Source organism: Mixophyes fleayi, chromosome 4, assembly GCF_038048845.1.
Source record: "Mixophyes fleayi isolate aMixFle1 chromosome 4, aMixFle1.hap1, whole genome shotgun sequence".
Lineage (NCBI taxonomy): Eukaryota > Metazoa > Chordata > Amphibia > Anura > Limnodynastidae > Mixophyes > Mixophyes fleayi.
Genome location: NC_134405.1, coordinates 278,929,258 through 278,949,208, shown reverse-complemented (window position 1 = coordinate 278,949,208; position 19,951 = coordinate 278,929,258). Strand labels below are relative to the sequence as shown.

The 19,951-nt window shown below is 42.8% G+C and overlaps 1 protein-coding gene across 1 annotated transcript in view; it reads right to left on the bottom strand.

Annotated features, from left to right (window-relative positions):
* Nucleotides 1-19,951, bottom strand: part of SLC23A1 (solute carrier family 23 member 1) — a 258,391-nt gene that overhangs the window by 43,103 nt on the left and 195,337 nt on the right. The window contains exons 11-13 of the mRNA XM_075206009.1: nt 15,568-15,697; nt 13,726-13,869; nt 2,881-2,976 (exon numbers count right to left, since the gene is read on the bottom strand). Coding sequence (XP_075062110.1) covers nt 2,881-2,976; nt 13,726-13,869; nt 15,568-15,697 — 370 coding nt within the window. The remainder of the gene's footprint in view (nt 1-2,880; nt 2,977-13,725; nt 13,870-15,567; nt 15,698-19,951) is intronic.

Genomic DNA, 19,951 nt, shown 5'->3' with positions numbered 1-19,951 from the left:
TGTTTTGCATTGAAAATCATTCTTTTTGTTTCATCTGACCTGCTCACTGGTCAGATGAAAGGCTGATGCTGTTGACCATAAATTAGGAAGAATACAAATAAACACACACAAAAAAATTACAAATAATTACAAAAATAAAAAGAATCTTGTTTATCCCTGTGACCTACAGATTAGACCCAACTCTAATCCATTCCTGGCTGTTCTGAGATTTGGACCCAGTTTTCCAGTACCACTGGTCTGCCCGCTACCCAGCAGCTCTGGCCAGTGTGATAGGCCAGGGGGGGATCCATCTACCTCAACTCTGATCCATAGAATTAGGTCAGGGGTACCAGCCCAGGTACAGCAGTAACAGGGTACACTAGCAGTGTCACAAATACTATTCACAAGAATTTGGTTTTAAGCTTAAGTTGCCCATCACTGATTTAGGGTCTCATGTGGAGTCGAACATAAGTCCAAAACAGAAGTCAAAGCTGTACTTTTCCATACTGCCTATACGCAGTACAAAAGGTCTAAAAAAGAATAAAATAAAAAGTGTTAGTCTTTATGCAGACTGAGATGCATCTCTCCGTTGTACCTCCCTTTGTGTAGAGATCAGTCCTGTATTTCAAAAAAATTAAATTAAATAACATGCTCTGAGCATTGAAAATTCCACAGTGACAAATATTACTGCACAGCTGCTAAAATCTCATATGTGGCAGAGCTCTTAAACTACTCAGTACTACTGAGAGGTTTTTATTTTGCCAAGTCTGGATTGTATAAAGAAGAAGATGGCAATGGTCCCAGTGCCATCCTTTTGATTAGATAAGGAAAGAAATGGTCAATTAGGGTAGTGTGGGGATGTTTTTATCTCAATTAAATGTATTCTAAAATCGGTGTGTGTGTGTTCTACATTTTTCTCTGGTGCACTGCAGAATACAGAGGATCTGGGTGCCAGGGCAAGTTGATCCCAAGTGCCAGCATGCCCTGAAAGCATGATTGGAAGGAAATTAGATTAAAGCTCTTAGATACATTTGATATAAGGCTAAGTATTGTTTTATTCTGAATAATAATGGAATTGGGGATCCAGTTTTACATAATATGGAAGAAAATTTTACTTTTGAGTCTTGGGGAGCTTACTATTGAAAGAAAAATGTCAAAAGCAAAGATGGTTTTAATCCTATTATGCTGCATATGGATTTATTTTTTCCTAATTTTTGGTTACATATAATAAAATAGTTTATTTTACATTACTCTGGAGTTACAAGATTTAAACAATGAAATTCTATTTCCAAATATGAATGTAATGGTTGCCCCAATACAAATCCTGCGTTTGCTCCCCCAGGGGCAAATGCAGGATTTGCAAAGGGGGGTTTCCACACCACGCTGCCAGTGGGCGTGACCAGCATGCATGGGGGCGTGTCTATAATTTTAGATAGTACTTGGCTGCTCTCCAACTCTTCCTATCCCCAGAATATACATGGGCATTGCTGCATGCACTACTGTTAGGTGCACACAGCTCTCCCCTTTCAAGCAGAGCTGTGTGAAGAGGGAGCAGGGTCCAGCCACCTCAATTATACAGTGCCCCAGGCTTGGAGGGGGGTTTACAGGCACCCCCCCATACAAAATTTTGCCACTCGTCCACTGAAGAGAATAATTGGGACAAGGAAGATACAAGTTATGGAGAGCTCAGGAACTCAAATGATATAGTAGAATAAAACAGGGTACTGTAGTTACTATTTAAAGGTAATTATTTATATAGCAGGTAGAATTAGCTGTTAGTAGCAGAGATGTTGAGATAACAACAGGAGATGAATGAAAATTAGTCAGTAGAGGCAGCAGCAGCTCAAGGCAGAAGTTTACACAGTTAATTTATTTGTGAGCATGTCTTCATTGATGCAAAAGTCACTTGGACAAACCTACATCCTGAGTTTCCTTCATCTGAAAGTGAACATATAGTAATAATTTATTTTAAAGGAAACTTTTTTCAGATCAGGAAGGACATTTCCACTCCTCTCTTTTTAAATTATCCTCTTTTGCATTTTATTACAATACTATTTAGACTACTTCAGAAATATGTATGTTTTTGCCTTAATCCATCATATTACTCAATCAGCATAAGTGTCTGGCACTCTTGTTTGCTTTTGCATAGTTTCAGGAAATTCATGTTATAGAGATACAGGAGGGCTCTTTCAAAAGGAAAAGGACGTTTCTATAGGCAAAAGAGACCCCTACTGTACTTGTAGATTGGGTGCGGGTTTGAAAAATATGCACTATTTAAAATTATGTGGAGGGTGGAACACAGTGTAGTTAGCAAAGGTAGGGTACACAACAAAATGTAATAAAATATAATTATGAATCTAAAATACAGTGTCCAACAGGTAACATAAGATGATGTTAGTACATGGCTCGTCGTGTTGCATAAGATACAATACTAGTGCCCATGATGTAAGCAGCACACAGAAACAACTGTATTTAGTGTATTTAACATATAGTGTCTGAACCAAAAAAAACTGGCTACATGAACAATTAATTATTGTTACCTCTGTGCATTAACATGTCGGAGGGGAGAGGTATTGACATTTAAATGCTTGTGATTATTTTTTTGTATTTTGATTGGCTCAATATTTCTTAAATGCTTTATATAAGCATATGTAAGGGATGTACCATACTACTGCAGACATAGAAATGATAAGCATAACCCACAAAACTTTTTGATTCAGGTAGAGTTGTAGCCATTCCATTTACAAAAAGGAATAATGTATAACAGATCAGATAGTGGACAAGGTTTAAATTTGTTCTTTCCAAAGAGGGAATGTTGGCAGACAAGAATAAGTATAGTTCATGTACATTTTCTTTTAATGTTTGTCATTTTATATTTTACATTCTGCAATCGTACTATACCTGGAATAGTATTGTCCAGGAAAAATGCTATGCAGCCTCCCACAAACATTTCTGTAGTTAGAAGTACAGTCAATATTTGATCCAATTCTAGTAAACCTAGAAAATAATTCATACATTAATAATGTCAAACACAGGTTTGCGCACAGCATATTTAGGGCCTGGTTTATAGATGGACATAAATCAGTTTGCGGAGTGTAAAAATGCACTTTGACACACTGAACATGTGACAAAATGTGGCCATATTTAGAGCACATTGTAACTTGAACTAATGTTTTAAGAGGCATATCTGGAGTGTGCATGTGCAAATTCAGTACAGTAGGATTAGTTAGACTTGGATAGATCTCTAAATACACCTCTCTGATGTAAATATATGTACTGACTATGATGATCAGCAAGTATCTTTACTGTGTAAAAACAAATAAAGTGTGTCTAAACTAATAACTAGTTCAAAGCATGGTGGCTACGTGGTTAGCACTTCTGCCTCAAAGCACTGGGGTCATGAGTTCAATTCCAGTCCATGGCCTTATCTGTGTGGAGTTTGTATGTTCTCCCCGTGTTTGCGTGGGTTTCCCCTGGGTGCTCCGGTTTCCTCCCACACTCCAAAACATACTAGTAGGTTAATTCACAAGAAAATCTACTTTGTAGACATAGTCCAATGGGAGTATTATTATTTATTATTATTATTCTCTATTTATAGGGTGCCACAAGGTTGCCGCAGCGCTGTACAGAATACAGACTGTGGACGATACAGGGTAAAACATACAGACCAATATACAAAAAGTACCAGGATTTCACTGCTCCTAACATAGCTTACACATTGAAGATGAAGCAGAAGAATAGGTAGAGACAGGAGGGAAGAGGGCTCTGCTCGTGAGAGCTTACATCCTAAAGGGAGGGCAAACAGACAGGAGGCACAATGTGGAGTCAGAAGGGAACAATCGCAAGAGAAGCGGGATACAGGACAGGGGCAGAGAGGTGAGGAAAACAGGCATGGAGAGCAGGTTAGGTGGATGGCTTGGTAGGCTTTCAGGAAGATGTGAGTTTTAAGTGACCGTTTAAAAGGTGCACAAATTAAGGGATAGTCGGATGGAGCGTGGGAGGTCATTCCAGTGGAAGGGGCAGCCCGGGAGAAATCTTGGACTCTGGAGTGTGATGAGGTAATCAGAGTGGAGGAGAGGCGACGGTCATTCTTTGCAGACATAGTCCGACCGGAAAAAAAACCTAATAAACGATAATTGCTCCTTACAGTGCTGCAACGCAAAATTACATTGTTTTCAATTAACTGGGAAGATTAGTTGATTGGCTGGGTGGGAACTCGCCATCTTGGTCAATTAAGTTCAATATTATTTTGTAGTGGGGCTTAGTTAAGCTGGGTACACACTACAGAAATTTCGACCAACTTTTTATGCCGAGCGATTTTACATGCGATCGATGTTCCGATCGCTCGGTCCATGGACTGCATACACACTAGCCTTGTTTAGGACGATAAAGGGAAGAGCTGACGTCCCTTTAGTGACTTTTTACAGCCATGTTGTCGTGAGCAATGACTGTAATTTCGTACTCACTGTTATGGATCAGTCGGAAGTTTATACACATTACACAGCGGAAACGAGATTGGAACGAAAATATTAAACGGTACGACCAACCAAATGAGGCGATAATCGTCCATTTGGGCAGACTTTCGACCATCGTGTCACTGCACACACTGACCCGACTTTTGAACGAGCGGTCGTATGTCGGCTGTTTGAGCCAATTATTGGACGAAAACAGTGTAGTGTGTACCCAGCTTAAGAAGTAGTACTCTTCATCTAATTTTTTTTTTTTAAAAGAATATAAAGGTTCCCTTTCCACTACTTCAGAAAAGAAGTATTTAGAGTTTAATAAAATGATGAAAGTGTGTTTTTATTTTTTTAAAGAACTGCATTTTAACCTTGTGTGTGCATTTTCTCTTTTTTAACTTGTGCAACTATATGTTTCACAGTAGCCACTGTCAGTCAGGGAATGCTGCAAAATGTAGTTTACAATAGTGTGACAAAGCACGAGAGCTGTAAGGAAGAAACCTATTGTTATTCAGCATAGAGCTGTTTGGCTCTAGGAGGGAGGCCTACTCAGTAGTTTTGTTTCCACACCTCTCAGAGGATCAAAGTGGTGGTGCTGCTAATTCCATTGGGAGAGCACGGTTTTAAATTTTATTTATTCTACACAGTCGCAGGAAGTTTATAGTGAAGACTAGCTATTAAGATCACCTTATTACTCCTTGGTAGCATTAATATATGTGCCCACTAGTAATCAGCTTCATCTGTTGTAACCAGCAGCACATAGCATGTAGAATGTGTGAGCCATTTCTCTTGCTTTTTCTACAGATCATGACATATGCTTCTCTAAAACTGAACCAAGACATAATTTTTAAATCACCCAAAATGGTTAAATACAAAATATACTAATGCAACACCTATATTAATATAACAACAATTATAGGGTGGTAGAGTGTTGGGGATCACAGGGGGAGATTAGCTAAATTAAATTGTATTAAAGGATAACAAACATTATTGTTTAAGTTGAGTTACATCTAGGTCACTCATTTTTGATATTCATATCTACATGGTCTTGTTTCACTGTGTGACAAATGTATCCTCTAAAATCCAGGTAATGTCCTAAAAAACAAATTGCACACAGGGCAGCAAGCATGCTCTTTGTACAAATTTATGACTGCTAAAACAGCACACAATGACTGGTTAGTATGTTGCCTTCTGCAGTCAGTGTAAGAGGTGTAGTGACTGAGAGATCCCTACATCTCAAGACCTTATCTCAACCCAACACATCTATATTCAATGTTCCAACCCCCACTACAAAATGCACTAAAATTGTTCTTAGATAAAGTAGAACTATTTTAATGTTTTCAGCTGCCTCCACCCAGCAGCCTGCAACATAAGATGCCAGAAAACCTCAAATTTAGTCTCAACAGTCATAGAAAGACAAGTCAGAAGATTTGCCTAGGAGGAAAGTATTGATTGGGAACACGATATATGCCTTGATGAAATAGATGCACCTCTGGATAAAGGTGGTTTCAAACATATTATTATAGATCAATTAGGATCAAATTGTTATATTTACGAATGGATTTTAGATGACATTTTCCAGCATTTAAGATCGGCTGGAACTGCTGTTCTATAAACTTTCTGCCCTATTTAGATTTATACAGACGTCACACAATATCAAGAAATGGGGTTTGCTGTGGAATTTTCATATTGCATGGCTTCAGACCTACCTAGTTTTGTCAAAGGTAGCATAGGCTGGTAAGACTAGAGGAAGAGGACAAGAGCAGATTCCCAGTTATGCAATATTGACATTGTTTCAGAGATCCTCACACCTGATGACACTATTTATTTTATCCTCAGAACCTCATGTAGTGTTATAGTACTAGAATTTGTAAACAGTCATCTCTATCATCTCCAATGCCATGAATAATGGGGAAACATTCTCACCAAAGAACGATAGGACTGACTCAATGACTTAAAAAAGAGAAATGAAGGAGAGATTGAGGTGGGCTAGTAGAGGCAACTGGGAGGTTATTAAAAATAATAGCAGCAAGTGAAAGTGTGGTCTTGCAAACAAAATAGGGATAATAGAACTAATAATCTTAGAGGATGATTATGACATAGGGGGCATTTGACAAGCCTCATGACTGGGCAGTTACTATGGACGAATGTAGCATATTTTGGAAGAACAGGAAAGGTGGGAAAGGTTTGTCTATATGGAAAATCTTGTTTAAAACCAGTCTTGTGGTTATGATAATGTAGAGGTTTTATAGATAGATATACTTGGAAACAATGGTATTTGAATTTTATAACAGAGGAGCTTTAATCCATGATAAGTACATAGACAAATATATCCCTTCACTAATAACAAACGGCGTGCGTGGGAAAACCTTATGGGGTTAGTTGACTAGCAAAGCCTTATCTAGCTGCATTCATGTCATTGTCATATAGAGGCAGGATTCTGTAAGGAGCAGTTCCATTTATTACTTGTGATTTTTTTTTTTCTTTACTTTATGTTGTAGATGACTGTTTTAGGAATAATATTGCTTTTGGATTTAACAATTTAACAATAAGGCAAACAAGGATTCGGGACATGTCATTTTAATTAAGAGGTTTCTAAAATTGTGTCACTGCATGTTTGTTTTTTATTAAGTACTGATACAGAACTACATGTCCCAGTGGGCCCTAGCTACCAGGGCATGCTGGTGCTTATAGTTTCACAAGCGCCAGCTTTTCCAAGCAGTCAACTTCTGCCAGGGCTTGATTGTAGTTTCACAATAGTATGCATTGAGAGCCATGGGACATAGATAATGACACGCATTGCTGCATGCGGGCGGCAGTTGGAGAAGGCTGCACGTTAGATCAGCTCTGTGTCTTTCCTCCCACACAATTATCTGTCCACAATTATAAAACATCTAAAAACTTGTGAAGACAGTGGGAAATTATTGTGGGGGTACAAAGGAGTATCATTATCACTCCAAAGACAAGGCCATACCATCTATCCCTGGCTTATCTGCATCAACTGACCTACTGTGTACTGACCCGGCTTGTCAGTTGGCCCTTCTCCTGCTGAATCCCTGGCTTATCTGCATCAACTGATCTACTGTGTACCGACCCGGCTTGTCAATTAACCCTTCTCCTGCTGAATCCCTGGCTTATGTGCATCAACTGATCTACTGTGTACCGACCCGGCTTGTCAGTTAACCCTTCTCCTGCTGAATCCCTGGCTTATCTGCATCAACTGATCTACTGTGTACCGACCCGGCTTTTCAGTTAACCCTTCTCCTGCTGAATCCCTGGCTTATCTACATCAACTGATCTACTGTGTACCGACCCGGCTTGTCAATTAACCCTTCTCCTGCTGAGTCCCTGGCTTATCTGCACCAACTGATCTACTGTGTACCGACCCGGGGTTGTCAATTAACCCTTCTCCTGCTGAATCCCTGGCTTATCTGCACCAACTGATCTACTGTGTACCGACCCGGCCTGTCAATTAACCCTTCTCCTGCTGAGTCCCTGGCTTATCTGTATCAACTGATCTACTGTGTACCGACCCGGCTTGTCAATTAACCCTTCTCCTGCTGAATCCCTGGCTTATCTGCACCAACTGATCTACTGTGTACCGACCCGGCTTGTCAATTAACCCTTCTCCTGCTGAATCCCTGGCTTATCTGCATCAACTGATCTACTGTGTACCGACCCGGCTTGTCAGTTAACCCTTCTCCTGCTGAATCCCTGGCTTATCTGCATCAACTGATCTACTGTGTACCGACCCGGCTTGTCAATTAACCCTTCTCCTGCTGAATCCCTGGCTTAACTGCATCAACTGCATATAAAACATTATTTTATATGCCATTATTTTGTTTTTCCTGATTGTACATTTACAAGTTTCTACTTTTTACCTGTTAATATTCTACTATTTATATGCCTTTATCTTGTTTTTTCCTGATTTTATATTTACCAGCAACTAGTTTTACCTGTTATTATTCTTGCCTATTTCCATTGTCCTTATTACCTCTCCTTCTATTATTCTTTGCCTTCCACGCCCTAATTGGTTATTGTCCTCCATCTTGCTATTGTCTCCCTGCTTATTCTTACCTGATCTACTGTGTACCGACCTGGCTTTTCAGTTAACCCTTCTCCTGCTGAATCCCTGGCTTATCTACATCAACTGATCTACTGTGTACCGACCCGGCTTGTCAATTAACCCTTCTCCTGCTGAGTCCCTGGCTTATCTGCACCAACTGATCTACTGTGTACCGACCCGGGTTGTCAATTAACCCTTCTCCTGCTGAATCCCTGGCTTATCTGCATCAACTGATCTACTGTGTACCGACCCGGCTTTTCAGTTAACCCTTCTCCTGCTGAATCCCTGGCTTATCTACATCAACTGATCTACTGTGTACCGACCCGGCTTGTCAATTAACCCTTCTCCTGCTGAGTCCCTGGCTTATCTGCACCAACTGATCTACTGTGTACCGACCCGGGTTGTCAATTAACCCTTCTCCTGCTGAATCCCTGGCTTATCTGCACCAACTGATCTACTGTGTACCGACCCGGCCTGTCAATTAACCCTTCTCCTGCTGAGTCCCCTGGCTTATCTGTATCAACTGATCTACTGTGTACCGACCCGGCTTGTCAATTAACCCTTCTCCTGCTGAATCCCTGGCTTATCTGCACCAACTGATCTACTGTGTACCGACCCGGCTTGTCAATTAACCCTTCTCCTGCTGAATCCCTGGCTTATCTGCATCAACTGATCTACTGTGTACCTACCCGGCTTGTCAATTAACCCTTCTCCTGCTGAATCCCTGGCTTATCTGCATCAACTGATCTACTGTGTACCGACCCGGCTTGTCAGTTAACCCTTCTCCTGCTGAATCCCTGGCTTATCTGCATCAACTGATCTACTGTGTACCGACCCGGCTTGTCAATTAACCCTTCTCCTGCTGAATCCCTGGCTTAACTGCATCAACTGCATATAAAACATTATTTTATATGCCATTATTTTGTTTTTCCTGATTGTACATTTACAAGTTTCTACTTTTTACCTGTTAATATTCTACTATTTATATGCCTTTATCTTGTTTTTCCTGATTTTATATTTACCAGCAACTAGTTTTACCTGTTATTATTCTTGCCTATTTCCATTGTCCTTATTACCTCTCCTTTTATTATTCTTTGCCTTCCACGCCCTAATTGGTTATTGTCCTCCATCTTGCTATTGTCTCCCTGCTTATTCTTACCTGTTATCCGCTGTCCTTATTATCTTACTGTTCTGCTATCATTCTTACCTGTCTTCATTGTCCTTATTATCTCACTGTACTGTTGTTCCATGCCCTCCACGCCCTAATTCGTTATTATCTTCCACCTTTTCATTGTCTTCCTGCCTTTGTTCTTACCTGTTTTTCACTGTCCCCACTATCTCACTGTTCTGTTACTCTCTCTCCCTACTATGCCTCCCCGCTCTCACTCCATACCCATACTCTCCCCCCGCCCTACCTCTCCCGTTCCTCCCCGCCATCCCCCGCGCGCTGCTCATCTTGCTAACCTCATCCCCATTTCCCCCCTCTCCTCTCCCCCTTTCTTCTGTGCCCTCTGGAATGCCAGATCCGTCCGCAACAAGCTGACTGCTATCCACGACCTCTTTCTATCCAACTCCTTTAACTTTCTTGCCGTTACTGAAACCTGGCTCTCCGATTCTGATACTACTTCCCCCGCTGCCCTCTCCTATGGTGGCCTCTCCTTCACCCACTCCGCCAGGCCTGGTGCCCGCCCTGGCGGTGGAGTTGGCCTCCTCCTCTCCTCCACCTGTACTTTTCGTGTCATTCCCCCTGAACCCTCCCTCTCCTTCTCCTCTTTTGAAGCTCACTCCATCCGCCTCTTCTACCCCATCCATCTCCGCGTCACTGTCATCTACCGCCCCCCCTGGCCCCACCTCCCTCTTCCTTGACAACTTTGCTAGCTGGCTTCCTCACTACCTCTCCTCCGATCTCCCCTCGATCATTCTCGGTGACTTTAATATCCCCATCGATAACCCCACCTACCCTGCTTCCAGCAAACTGCTCACCCTCTCTTCCTCCCTTGGTCTCACCCAATGGACCTCCTCCTCTACCCACTGCCTTGGTCACTCCCTTGATCTTGTCTTCTCCTACCTATGTAATCTCTCCGACTTCTCCATCTCTCCCTTTCCTCTATCCGACCACCATCTCCTCTCCTTCTCTCTCTCCTCTTCTCCTGCTCCCCTCCCCCTGCCCAAACCTACTCTGTCCATACGCAACCTCGATGCTCTTGACCCTGCCTCTCTGTCCTCCTCTCTCGATACCCTCCTTTCTCCCCTTTCCTCCCAGGCCTGCCCCAACCAGGCGGTCTCCCTCTACAATCACACCCTCACCTCCGCTCTGGACGCGGTCGCCCCTGCCCACTCCGTCCACCCCCGCTGCTCCAAACCCCAACCCTGGCACTCCAAATTTACCCGCTTCCTCCAAAAATGCTCCCGTTCCGCCGAACATCACTGGAGAAAATCCCGCTCCCTGGCTGACTTCCTCCACTTTAAATTCATCCTTTCATCCTACAGCTCTGCCCTCTCACTCGCTAAACAATCTTTCTTTAAATCCCTCATCTCTTCCCAGTCCTCTAACCCCCGCCGCCTCTTTGCCACCTTCAGCACTCTCCTGGCCCCCTAACCCTCCCCCCACCCCTCCCCCCACCCCCTCCTCCCTGACTGCCTCTGATTTCGCCTCCTTCTTCTCCTCTAAAATCGAGGCCATCCGACTTGAAATCTCCTCCTCCACTCTTTCTTCCACCCATCCCACTCTTCTGTCCTCCCCCCCCAACCACCTTCCCCTCCACTCCTTCCGTCCCACCACCGGCGAGGAAGTCCACTCTCTCATTTTATCCTCCCCCCCCCACTACCTGCCCCCTGGATCCCATCCCCTCTCACCTTCTTCGCTCACTTTCCCCCACCACCTGCTCCCACCTCGCTCACCTCTTTAATCTCTCCTTCTCCACTGGCATCTTCCCCTCCTCCTTCAAACATGCTCTCGTATCCCCCATTCTTAAGAAACCTAATCTCGACCCCACTTCTCTCTCGAACTATCGCCCCATATCTCTTCTCCCTTTTGCCTCCAAAATTCTCGAGAGGCTCATCTGCAGCCGTCTCACCTCCTACCTTTCTGAATACTCCCTCCTTGATCCTCTCCAGTCTGGTTTCCGCCCCCTCCACTCCACTGAAACTGCCCTGGCTAAAGTCACCAATGACCTCCTCTCTGCAAAAGCCAGGGGCCACTTCTCCCTTCTCATCCTCCTTGACCCCTCTGCAGCCTTTGACACCGTTGACCACCCCCTCCTCCTTTACACCCTCCAGTCTTTCGGCCTCTCCGGCCCAGTCCTGTCCTGGTTCACCTCTTACCTTACTCACCGTTCCTTCTCTGTCACCACCTCTGGGTCTCTCTCCCCCCCATCCACCCTTCCAGTCGGGGTCCCTCAGGGCTCTGTTCTGGGACCCTTACTCTTCTCTCTATACACCTCCTCCCTGGGTGAACTCATCAGCTCCTTCGGCTTCAGCTACCACCTTTACGCTGACGACACCCAACTATACCTCTCCTCTCCTGATCTCTCTCCCTCCCTCCTCTCTAGGGTGTCCGCCTGCCTCTCTGCCATCTCCTCCTGGATGTCCTCTCGATTCCTCAAACTTAACCTTGCCAAAACTGAGCTCATAGTTTTTCCTCCCTCTCATACCCCATCCCCTTCTGACCTCTCCATCACTGTCGACAACACCTCTATCTCCCCTGTCCCCCAACTTCGCTGCCTTGGTGTCATCCTCGACTCCTCTCTCTCCTTTGGCCCCCACATCCTCTCTCTTGCTAAATCCTGCCGCTTCCAGCTGCGCAACATCGCTCGCATCCGGCCCTTCCTCTCCCAAGATGCCACCAAATGCCTTATCCACTCTCTGATCATCTCCCGTCTGGACTACTGCAACCTCCTCCTCACTGGCCTCCCCCACTCTCATCTCGATCCCCTTCGATCTGTCCTTAACGCTGCAGCTAGGCTTATTTTCCTCTCTCGTGGCTCCTCTTTTGTCTCCTCCCTCTACCTAGCCCTTCACTGGCTCCCATTCCCCTTCAGAATCCTCTTTAAGCTCCTCACACTCACCTACAAGGCCCTCGCCAACTCCACTGCGCCCTACATCTCCACCCTCCTCTCTATTCATGCTCCATCCCGCCCTCTCCGTTCTGCCTCTGACCGTCGCCTCTCTTCCCCCCTTATAACCTCCTCCCACGCGCGTATCCAAGACTTCGCCCGCGCTGCCCCCCTCCACTGGAACAAGCTCCCTCCCTCCATCAGAACTTCCCCTAATCTGTCCAGCTTCAAACGGGCCCTAAAAACCCACCTTTTTCTTAAAGCCTTTCTGTCTCCCACTTAACTTCCTACCTTATCTTCTGCCTCTGTCCCCCTACTCTCACTCTCTCCCCTGCGTCTCTCTGTCTGTCCACCCCTCCCCTTATATTGTACGCTCCTCTGAGCAGGGCCATCGCTCCTCCTGTTTCCACCACTTCTAACTCTGCTCTCCAGCTACTTAGCCCTCCTCCTCGAGTGTCCTCCACCCCACGTCCACTCTCGCTCCCTCCTCCCCCCTGGGGGTCTCCCTGTCTTCCGCGCCCTCCTCCCCCTTCCCCGCCCTCTCTAGCTGTGCATTGAGCGTACTGAGTTGCTGTGTTTACTGTACTGTGCTGTCTCCCATTGTATTGTGATTTTGTTTGTCTCTGTACGGCGCTGCGGATGCCTTGTGGCGCCTTATAAATAAATATTAATAATAATAATAAAATAGGATTTACAGTGATCTCTTAATTCCGCTGTAAAACTTAATTCAATGGCACTTAAGCTGTTAATATTTTTAGGCACAGCTCAACCCTGGACCAACAGTTAAAACAGACTGTACGTAATTCACTCATTCTACTTGATAGGATAACTAGATGAACCAGTGTTGTTTTTGCAGCCTTACTTGGCTTTCCATGACTACGATCCTGAAAAGTGTCTTATTTACAGATATTTTATTCTCATGACAAGTGTTGTATTGTGCTATCTTAATCTAGAAATCCAGCCCATTGGGTGCTATTACTGTTTGGTTCTATACTAGAATCAAAAATGTAAATTTAATAATGTATCGAGTGACAAAGTCCACTGGTAAAAAATAAGTATTTAAAAATAAGATGCATCACCCAAATGTTAAATTAGATGTACTGTCTACATAATATATCTTTACATTTTTCTAATCTTTTGTTTAGCTAAGAACTAGTTGACTTACCTGTTTTAATATAGTTCGGATGTGAATCTAAATAGTTTGGGAGAACTAATCCAAAAAATAGGGAAAATCCCAAGACAAATAGATTTCTTGATGAGTTCATATCAACAAACTGCAGATTGGATAAACCAATAGCTGTAATCATGCCTAAAAAAAAGAAAATGATTATATAAATGTACTAGTGACATGTTTACATGAACAGTTAATATGTACTATTCACATCATCCACAAGTAAAAATCAAGACAAAATTGATTATGTTGTCACTCAGCCCATGTTCCTGGCAATCCATCCCAAATTTATCATGGTCAAATGCAATAGGTCACACCTTTTGCTCACAAGAATATGGACTGATCAGCAAAACAATTATTGTTGGGGATTTCTATTGATTATATTCCAACTTGAACCAATGACTAATTATCTTTATTTAACATTCTAGGTAAATGTGTTATATAATGTAAACATCCAAAGTAAAGGTTGTTATCTACTCTCATCTCAGAGTCACCACCTGCCCTCAAATCTTCTTTACCTTCAATAACATCACATTTTTCTCAGCTTCCCAAGCCTGCTACATTGGTGTTCAACGTGACTTCGCCCTCTGCTTTATTCTTCACATCCAGTCCTATTGTTTTCACCCTAGACATAATGCCTGAATTCGGCCTTATTAACACAAGATTCTATCAAAACTATTATGCAGTCTCTCATCACCTGTTGCCTTGACTACTGTAAACTCTTCCTATCCTATTTAAAGATTTGAATTCTGTGGGAGAGTGTGATAGGGTGTGGTACAGAACTCCATAAGTGGGTAGTGGCATGTGAGAAGTTTTGTAGATTAGACAGGAGGTTGTTACCAGAGACCAAGCCAGATGCAGGTGAGAGAGATAGATCTAATAGGGTGTAAGGGAAAGTATGTTGAAATAAAATTTGAGATGTATGAAGAGTGGTATAAGTGAGGCTAAATAATTTTAATTGAAATCTGGAAGACACAGGGGGGCAGTGTAGGAATTTGCCAAGTGGCACAGCGGATGTGGATCAGCGAGAAAGAAAGATCAGTCTTGCCACATAATTTAAGATGGATTAAAATAGGGATAAGAACATCCTTGCTTCCAAATTCTGTTTCAATCTATAAAGGAATATTCTGGCAAAAATTTGAAGGTGGATGCAACAGGACTGGGAGAGAGACTGGATTTGTGACTCCAAGGTAGCAGACTTGAAAGACTGAGGAAATTGTGGTGTCATTGACAGTGAAAAATATTTCCGTAGTTTGGAAAGAAAGAATTGGTGAGTTGAAAGTGTATTTAAGGGAAAATGGGCAAGTGGAGAGACAGGTTGAAGAGGTGAGCTGGGGTGGTAAGCAGTGAGGGTGGTAAAAAGTTGGGATAGAATAGGCTCAAGCGGGCATTATGTTTTTTCCTTGCATTCTGCTCAAAGCAATGGTTGCTCTTTTATTTGCTTTGCTGCAATATCTGCTAATCTGTAACTGTGTCCTTCATCACTGAATTATCCTAGTATGTACTATTGTGTTTATCTGGTTGTCCTTTAGCATTGCTTACTTATTGCCTGTCCTGCCCAACTCTGCTTGCCCTAGTTGACTTCCATGCTCTCCAAATATCCTAGAGGTAAAGGTTGCACCCCAACAGATCATTCAAAAAGTGTCTAAATGATTAAAAAACATAGGAAATTAAGGTTACAAAGGTTGACAATAGACTCTGACTGATGCTTTTGAAAGCCTACATCAGGAAGTTTGCCAAAGTGATAAGCAGAGTTAGCCATCAAACTGTTAGTATTGAGAGCACTGATCAGTTCTAATAATCAAGTATTATTGATAATCATGATTTTTTTCTTACCAAATAGTGTACAAAACATTCCACCAAGTATGGGGTCTGGAATAGAGGCAAACAAAGCAGTAAATTTTCCAACTGTTCCTAAAATAAGCATGATTCCAGCACCATACTGTACAACTCTTCTACTGCCAACCTGAAAAGTAATACAATGAAAAGAAAAATCCTTATACTATGTAGTGTTTAGCAATTTCTCATATCATTTATATCCAATTTTGTAATTTAAAAAAATAAGCAAAATTAGAATCCAAAAGAATGTTTAAATTGCTAGATTGAAAACAAACCTAACTATTGATAACAAATGCTTTTACTGGTCACACACTGTGATATAGTTGCATGTGTATTGATCCAGCTGCTTTATCACATGTGCCAAATAAAACAAGGATCCTCAGAACTTAGGCCAAATGGTATGATGGCCACTGTGTGGCCAACTTTATACTACATGGTAAAGAAAGAACATAAGATATTAAACATTATTATTATTATTATTATTATTATTATTATTATTATTAGGTGTGTTCTAAAGCACTATTGTAACAAAAATAGTAGATTTCATATCTTACGGTATTTTCTCTGGAAACAACATATTTAAGTTCTGCACTTCTTTTCAGGGATTACAAGAACTTTGAATGAAAAACACTGTTCTGCACTTATTCTGCTGTCACCATAAAGGTGACACAATTGCAGTGGTACATTTAAGACCTCTATATTTACTTGCTTGAGCCATGGCTTAGAGAACTACTGTCTCCAACAGGGACTAAACTATTCTCTCTATCCTGAATAATACTTGGAAATCTCTTTTATTTCTAAAGTTTAAGGGGTATATTTACTAAATCATGGTTTTTATTGATGTTTGCAAACAGTCACATATCGGATTCTATCCAAACCACAGGTTTTGCTATCCTCAGTTTTGGAGACTGAAAATTCAGGCTACATCCGATGTGTTGCCGTTTGCACATCCCTAAACCACATGTTGTTCAGGCAAATCTGCATGTGGTTTTGGTCAAACCGCATGGTAAAACTAGATATTTCACAACATCAGGGATGTTATGCATCTCTGGAGGGAATATGCCTAGACCTTTACAAGAACTTTCTCCAACACGGTGCTGCACTCTCCTACTACTGGTTCTTGCAGCTTTAAATACCCAGTGCTGCTGATGATGTTTTATGTTCCATTGCTGCTTGGCTGGTTCCTGGAATGTAGTGTCCATTCGAAAAAGATTCTTACACTTCACCTCCTGGAAAGTTGAGCACTGAGTGAACAATCTAGGCCTCCCTACCCACAACCAGATAGACATTAAATAAGTAGCATTTTCTGTTTAATAAACAGGCCACCTTCCACTCAATCAGCTTTAGAATGTAATTAATAGCATTTTCATGTAATAAAAATGCCTGTTTTCCTCCATATAGCCCGATAAACTAAAGGTCTAGCAGCCACATTTAATAATTAGGCCTCCTACTCCCTAACCAGCCGTACATTAAATTAATAACATTCCCATTTAATAAACAGATATATTCCTCCTCACCAAACCCAACATTAAATAACCCCTACTGTACCTGTAGCAAACAGATTTCACCCATCACCAACCCTGACATTAAATTATTGACATTCTCATTTAATAGAAAGGCCTACTTACCCCACCAGCCCCACAATCACATTATGGCTTACAACTCTCACCATATTTAATAGAGATTATTGCTAATGAATATTGTACTGATTTTTTTTTTAGATCACTTATGTTTTTTGTTTTTTTTTTTTCATTTTTTTATTTTCAATGGTCAATCAAGAAAATACAAGCGTAAAAACAATACTACCATGTAACAAGCATAGTAAAGCCAAAACAGTAATTGCAAAGTGTCGAATTCGAAGTGGACATTAGACAAAACAATAAAAGTAAAAGTAGATAAATAAAGAAAGAAAATTACCAGTTTTTATATTTTTTAGGGAGCAATATTAATGTCACAACTTGAATATTTGCTTACTGAGGCGCGGAGTCTAACATATTCCAGGTATTCACCAGGAACCCCCGCAAGGGAGTATGGTCTTAGCTGCAGGAGACATGCAGGTCGCGGTCCTCAGAGGGAGCAACCAGTGAAGCGGTAAGATGAAAACGGTGTCAGGCAGGCCGGGTCAGAAACGAGAGAATCAGGATATGCCACAGGGAAAATCCAAAGCCGTAGTTAGGAGTAGCCGGGTCCGAGGTCAAAAGCGCAGGAGAGGATAGTCAACAAGCCGGGTTCAGTACACAGGGATATCAGAAGTAGAATGGTCAGCAAGCCGGGTTCAGTACACAGGGATATCAGAAGTAGAATGGTCAGCAACATTCCGGGTAATTCACAGAGAAGAAGGAGGACACAGGAACGCTGGAGCTAGGTGGGACCTATTACTCTGGCACTCTCCTAGTGCCAGAGTGATCCTTAAATAGTGCTGGCTTCAATTAGCGGTGGTGGTGACGCTGAACACCACCGCCGGATTTACTGGAGAGCGTTCCGTTGTGACCGCTGACCCGGAAGTGTGCTCGGTTGCCTAGCAACCGAGCGCTCAGCGGCAGTAGCAGGCATCTGTCCCTGTGCGACGGACACAGCATGGGGACGGCGCCTGACAGTACCCCCTCCTCTACTTTGTTGGATAGATCTTTGGTCCAAGAACTGTTTCAATAGTTGTGGGGCGTGAAGATCCTCTTTAGCCACCCATGATCTCTCTTCTGGACCGAAGCCCTTCCAATGGACTAAGAATTGATGTCGTCCGTGGAGGACACGGGAGTCCAGGATGCGGCTTACTTCAAATTCCTCACCATTGGTAGTCCGTACAGGAGCTGGATGATGAGGCAAGCGATTAAACTTATTGAGTATAAGTGGTTTCAGAAGAGAGACGTGAAGCACATTATGGATTTTCAGGGAGGGAGGTAACCGAAGTCTGTAGGTAACCAGATTGATAACATGTGTTATAGGGAAAGGTCCAATATAACGAGGAGCCAATTTCTGAGAAGGGACTCTCAACTTGAGATTGCGTGTAGACAACCATACTTTGTTGTGAACATGTAATAGAGGAATAAGTCTCTGATGACGGTCAGCCGCTTGTTTATAGCGTAAAGAAGTCTCCTGGAGTTTGGTTTTAGTAGTTGACCAAATCTGAGAAAAGTTCCGCATTAAATCCTCCACGGCTGGAACTGGCGAGGAAACCTGACCGGAGAAATCTGGGAGGGTGGGTTGGGTTCCATAAACAACAAAAAATGGAGAGGCACCAGAAGACTCGTGATGATGAAAGTTGTGAGAAAATTCTGCCCAAGGTTCATTCTGTTTGGTTGTCTGCAGAGAAACATTGTAGAAATACTTTGAGGTCCTGGTTGACCCGTTCAGTCTGGCCATTGGTTTCTGTGTGATAGCCGGATGAGTACTTGAGGTCAGAACCAAGAATCTTACAAAAAGCTCTCCAGAATTGAGAAACGAACTGCACTCCACAATCCGAAATGATTTCACGAGGACAACCATGGATTCTGAATATCTCCTTAATAAAGATAAGGGCCAACTGAGAGGCAGACGGTAGAGCAGGTAAGGGTACGAAGTGGGCCATTTTCGAAAATCTGTCAATGACGACCCAAATGACAGTAAACCCATTACTGGGGGGAAGGTCAGTGATGAAATCCATGGATATGCTTTGCCAAGGAATATCTGGAGTAGGAAGTGGTTGTAGAAGACCTGGTGGAGCCAATCTGGGGTTTTTACAACGAGCACACGTGGCACATGAGGCCACAAATTTCCGTACGTCAGCATGCAAGGCCGGCCACCAATATTTTTGATGAAGAAATTCGTAGGTTTTCTTCACCCCGGCATGTCCTGCCAGCTTGGAGGAATGTGCCCACCGTAGAGCTTTGACTCGTAGCTTAGGTTCCAAGAAAGAGCAACCCCTAGGAGGTGTTTTGGGGGAAGTTCTGGTAAGGGCGATAACTTTGGTAGGTGTTAGGATTGGCAGTGGCTTCAGAGATGTGCAGAGATCAGTGTTATCAAAAGATCGAGACAAGGCGTCCGCTCAGATGTTCTTGGACTCAGGATGGTAAGTTAAAATAATATCAAAACGTTCAAAGAATGATTCCCATCAAGCTTGGCGTGGGTTGAGGCACTGAGCTTCACTGATATAAAGCAGGTTCTTATGGTCAGTTAAAACTGTTACTGGATGACGGGACCCTTCTAAGAGATGTCGCCACTCCTCCAAAGTGGCCTTGATTGCAAGCAACTCTTTGTCGCCAATACCATAATTTTTCTCATGCGGCAAGAATCTTTTAGAGAAAAATCCGCAGGGAAGATGAGTACCAAGTTTGGATCTTTGGAAGAGCACTGCTCCAATACCTATTGCAGATGCATCAACTTCCAGAAAAAAGGGTTCTAATCG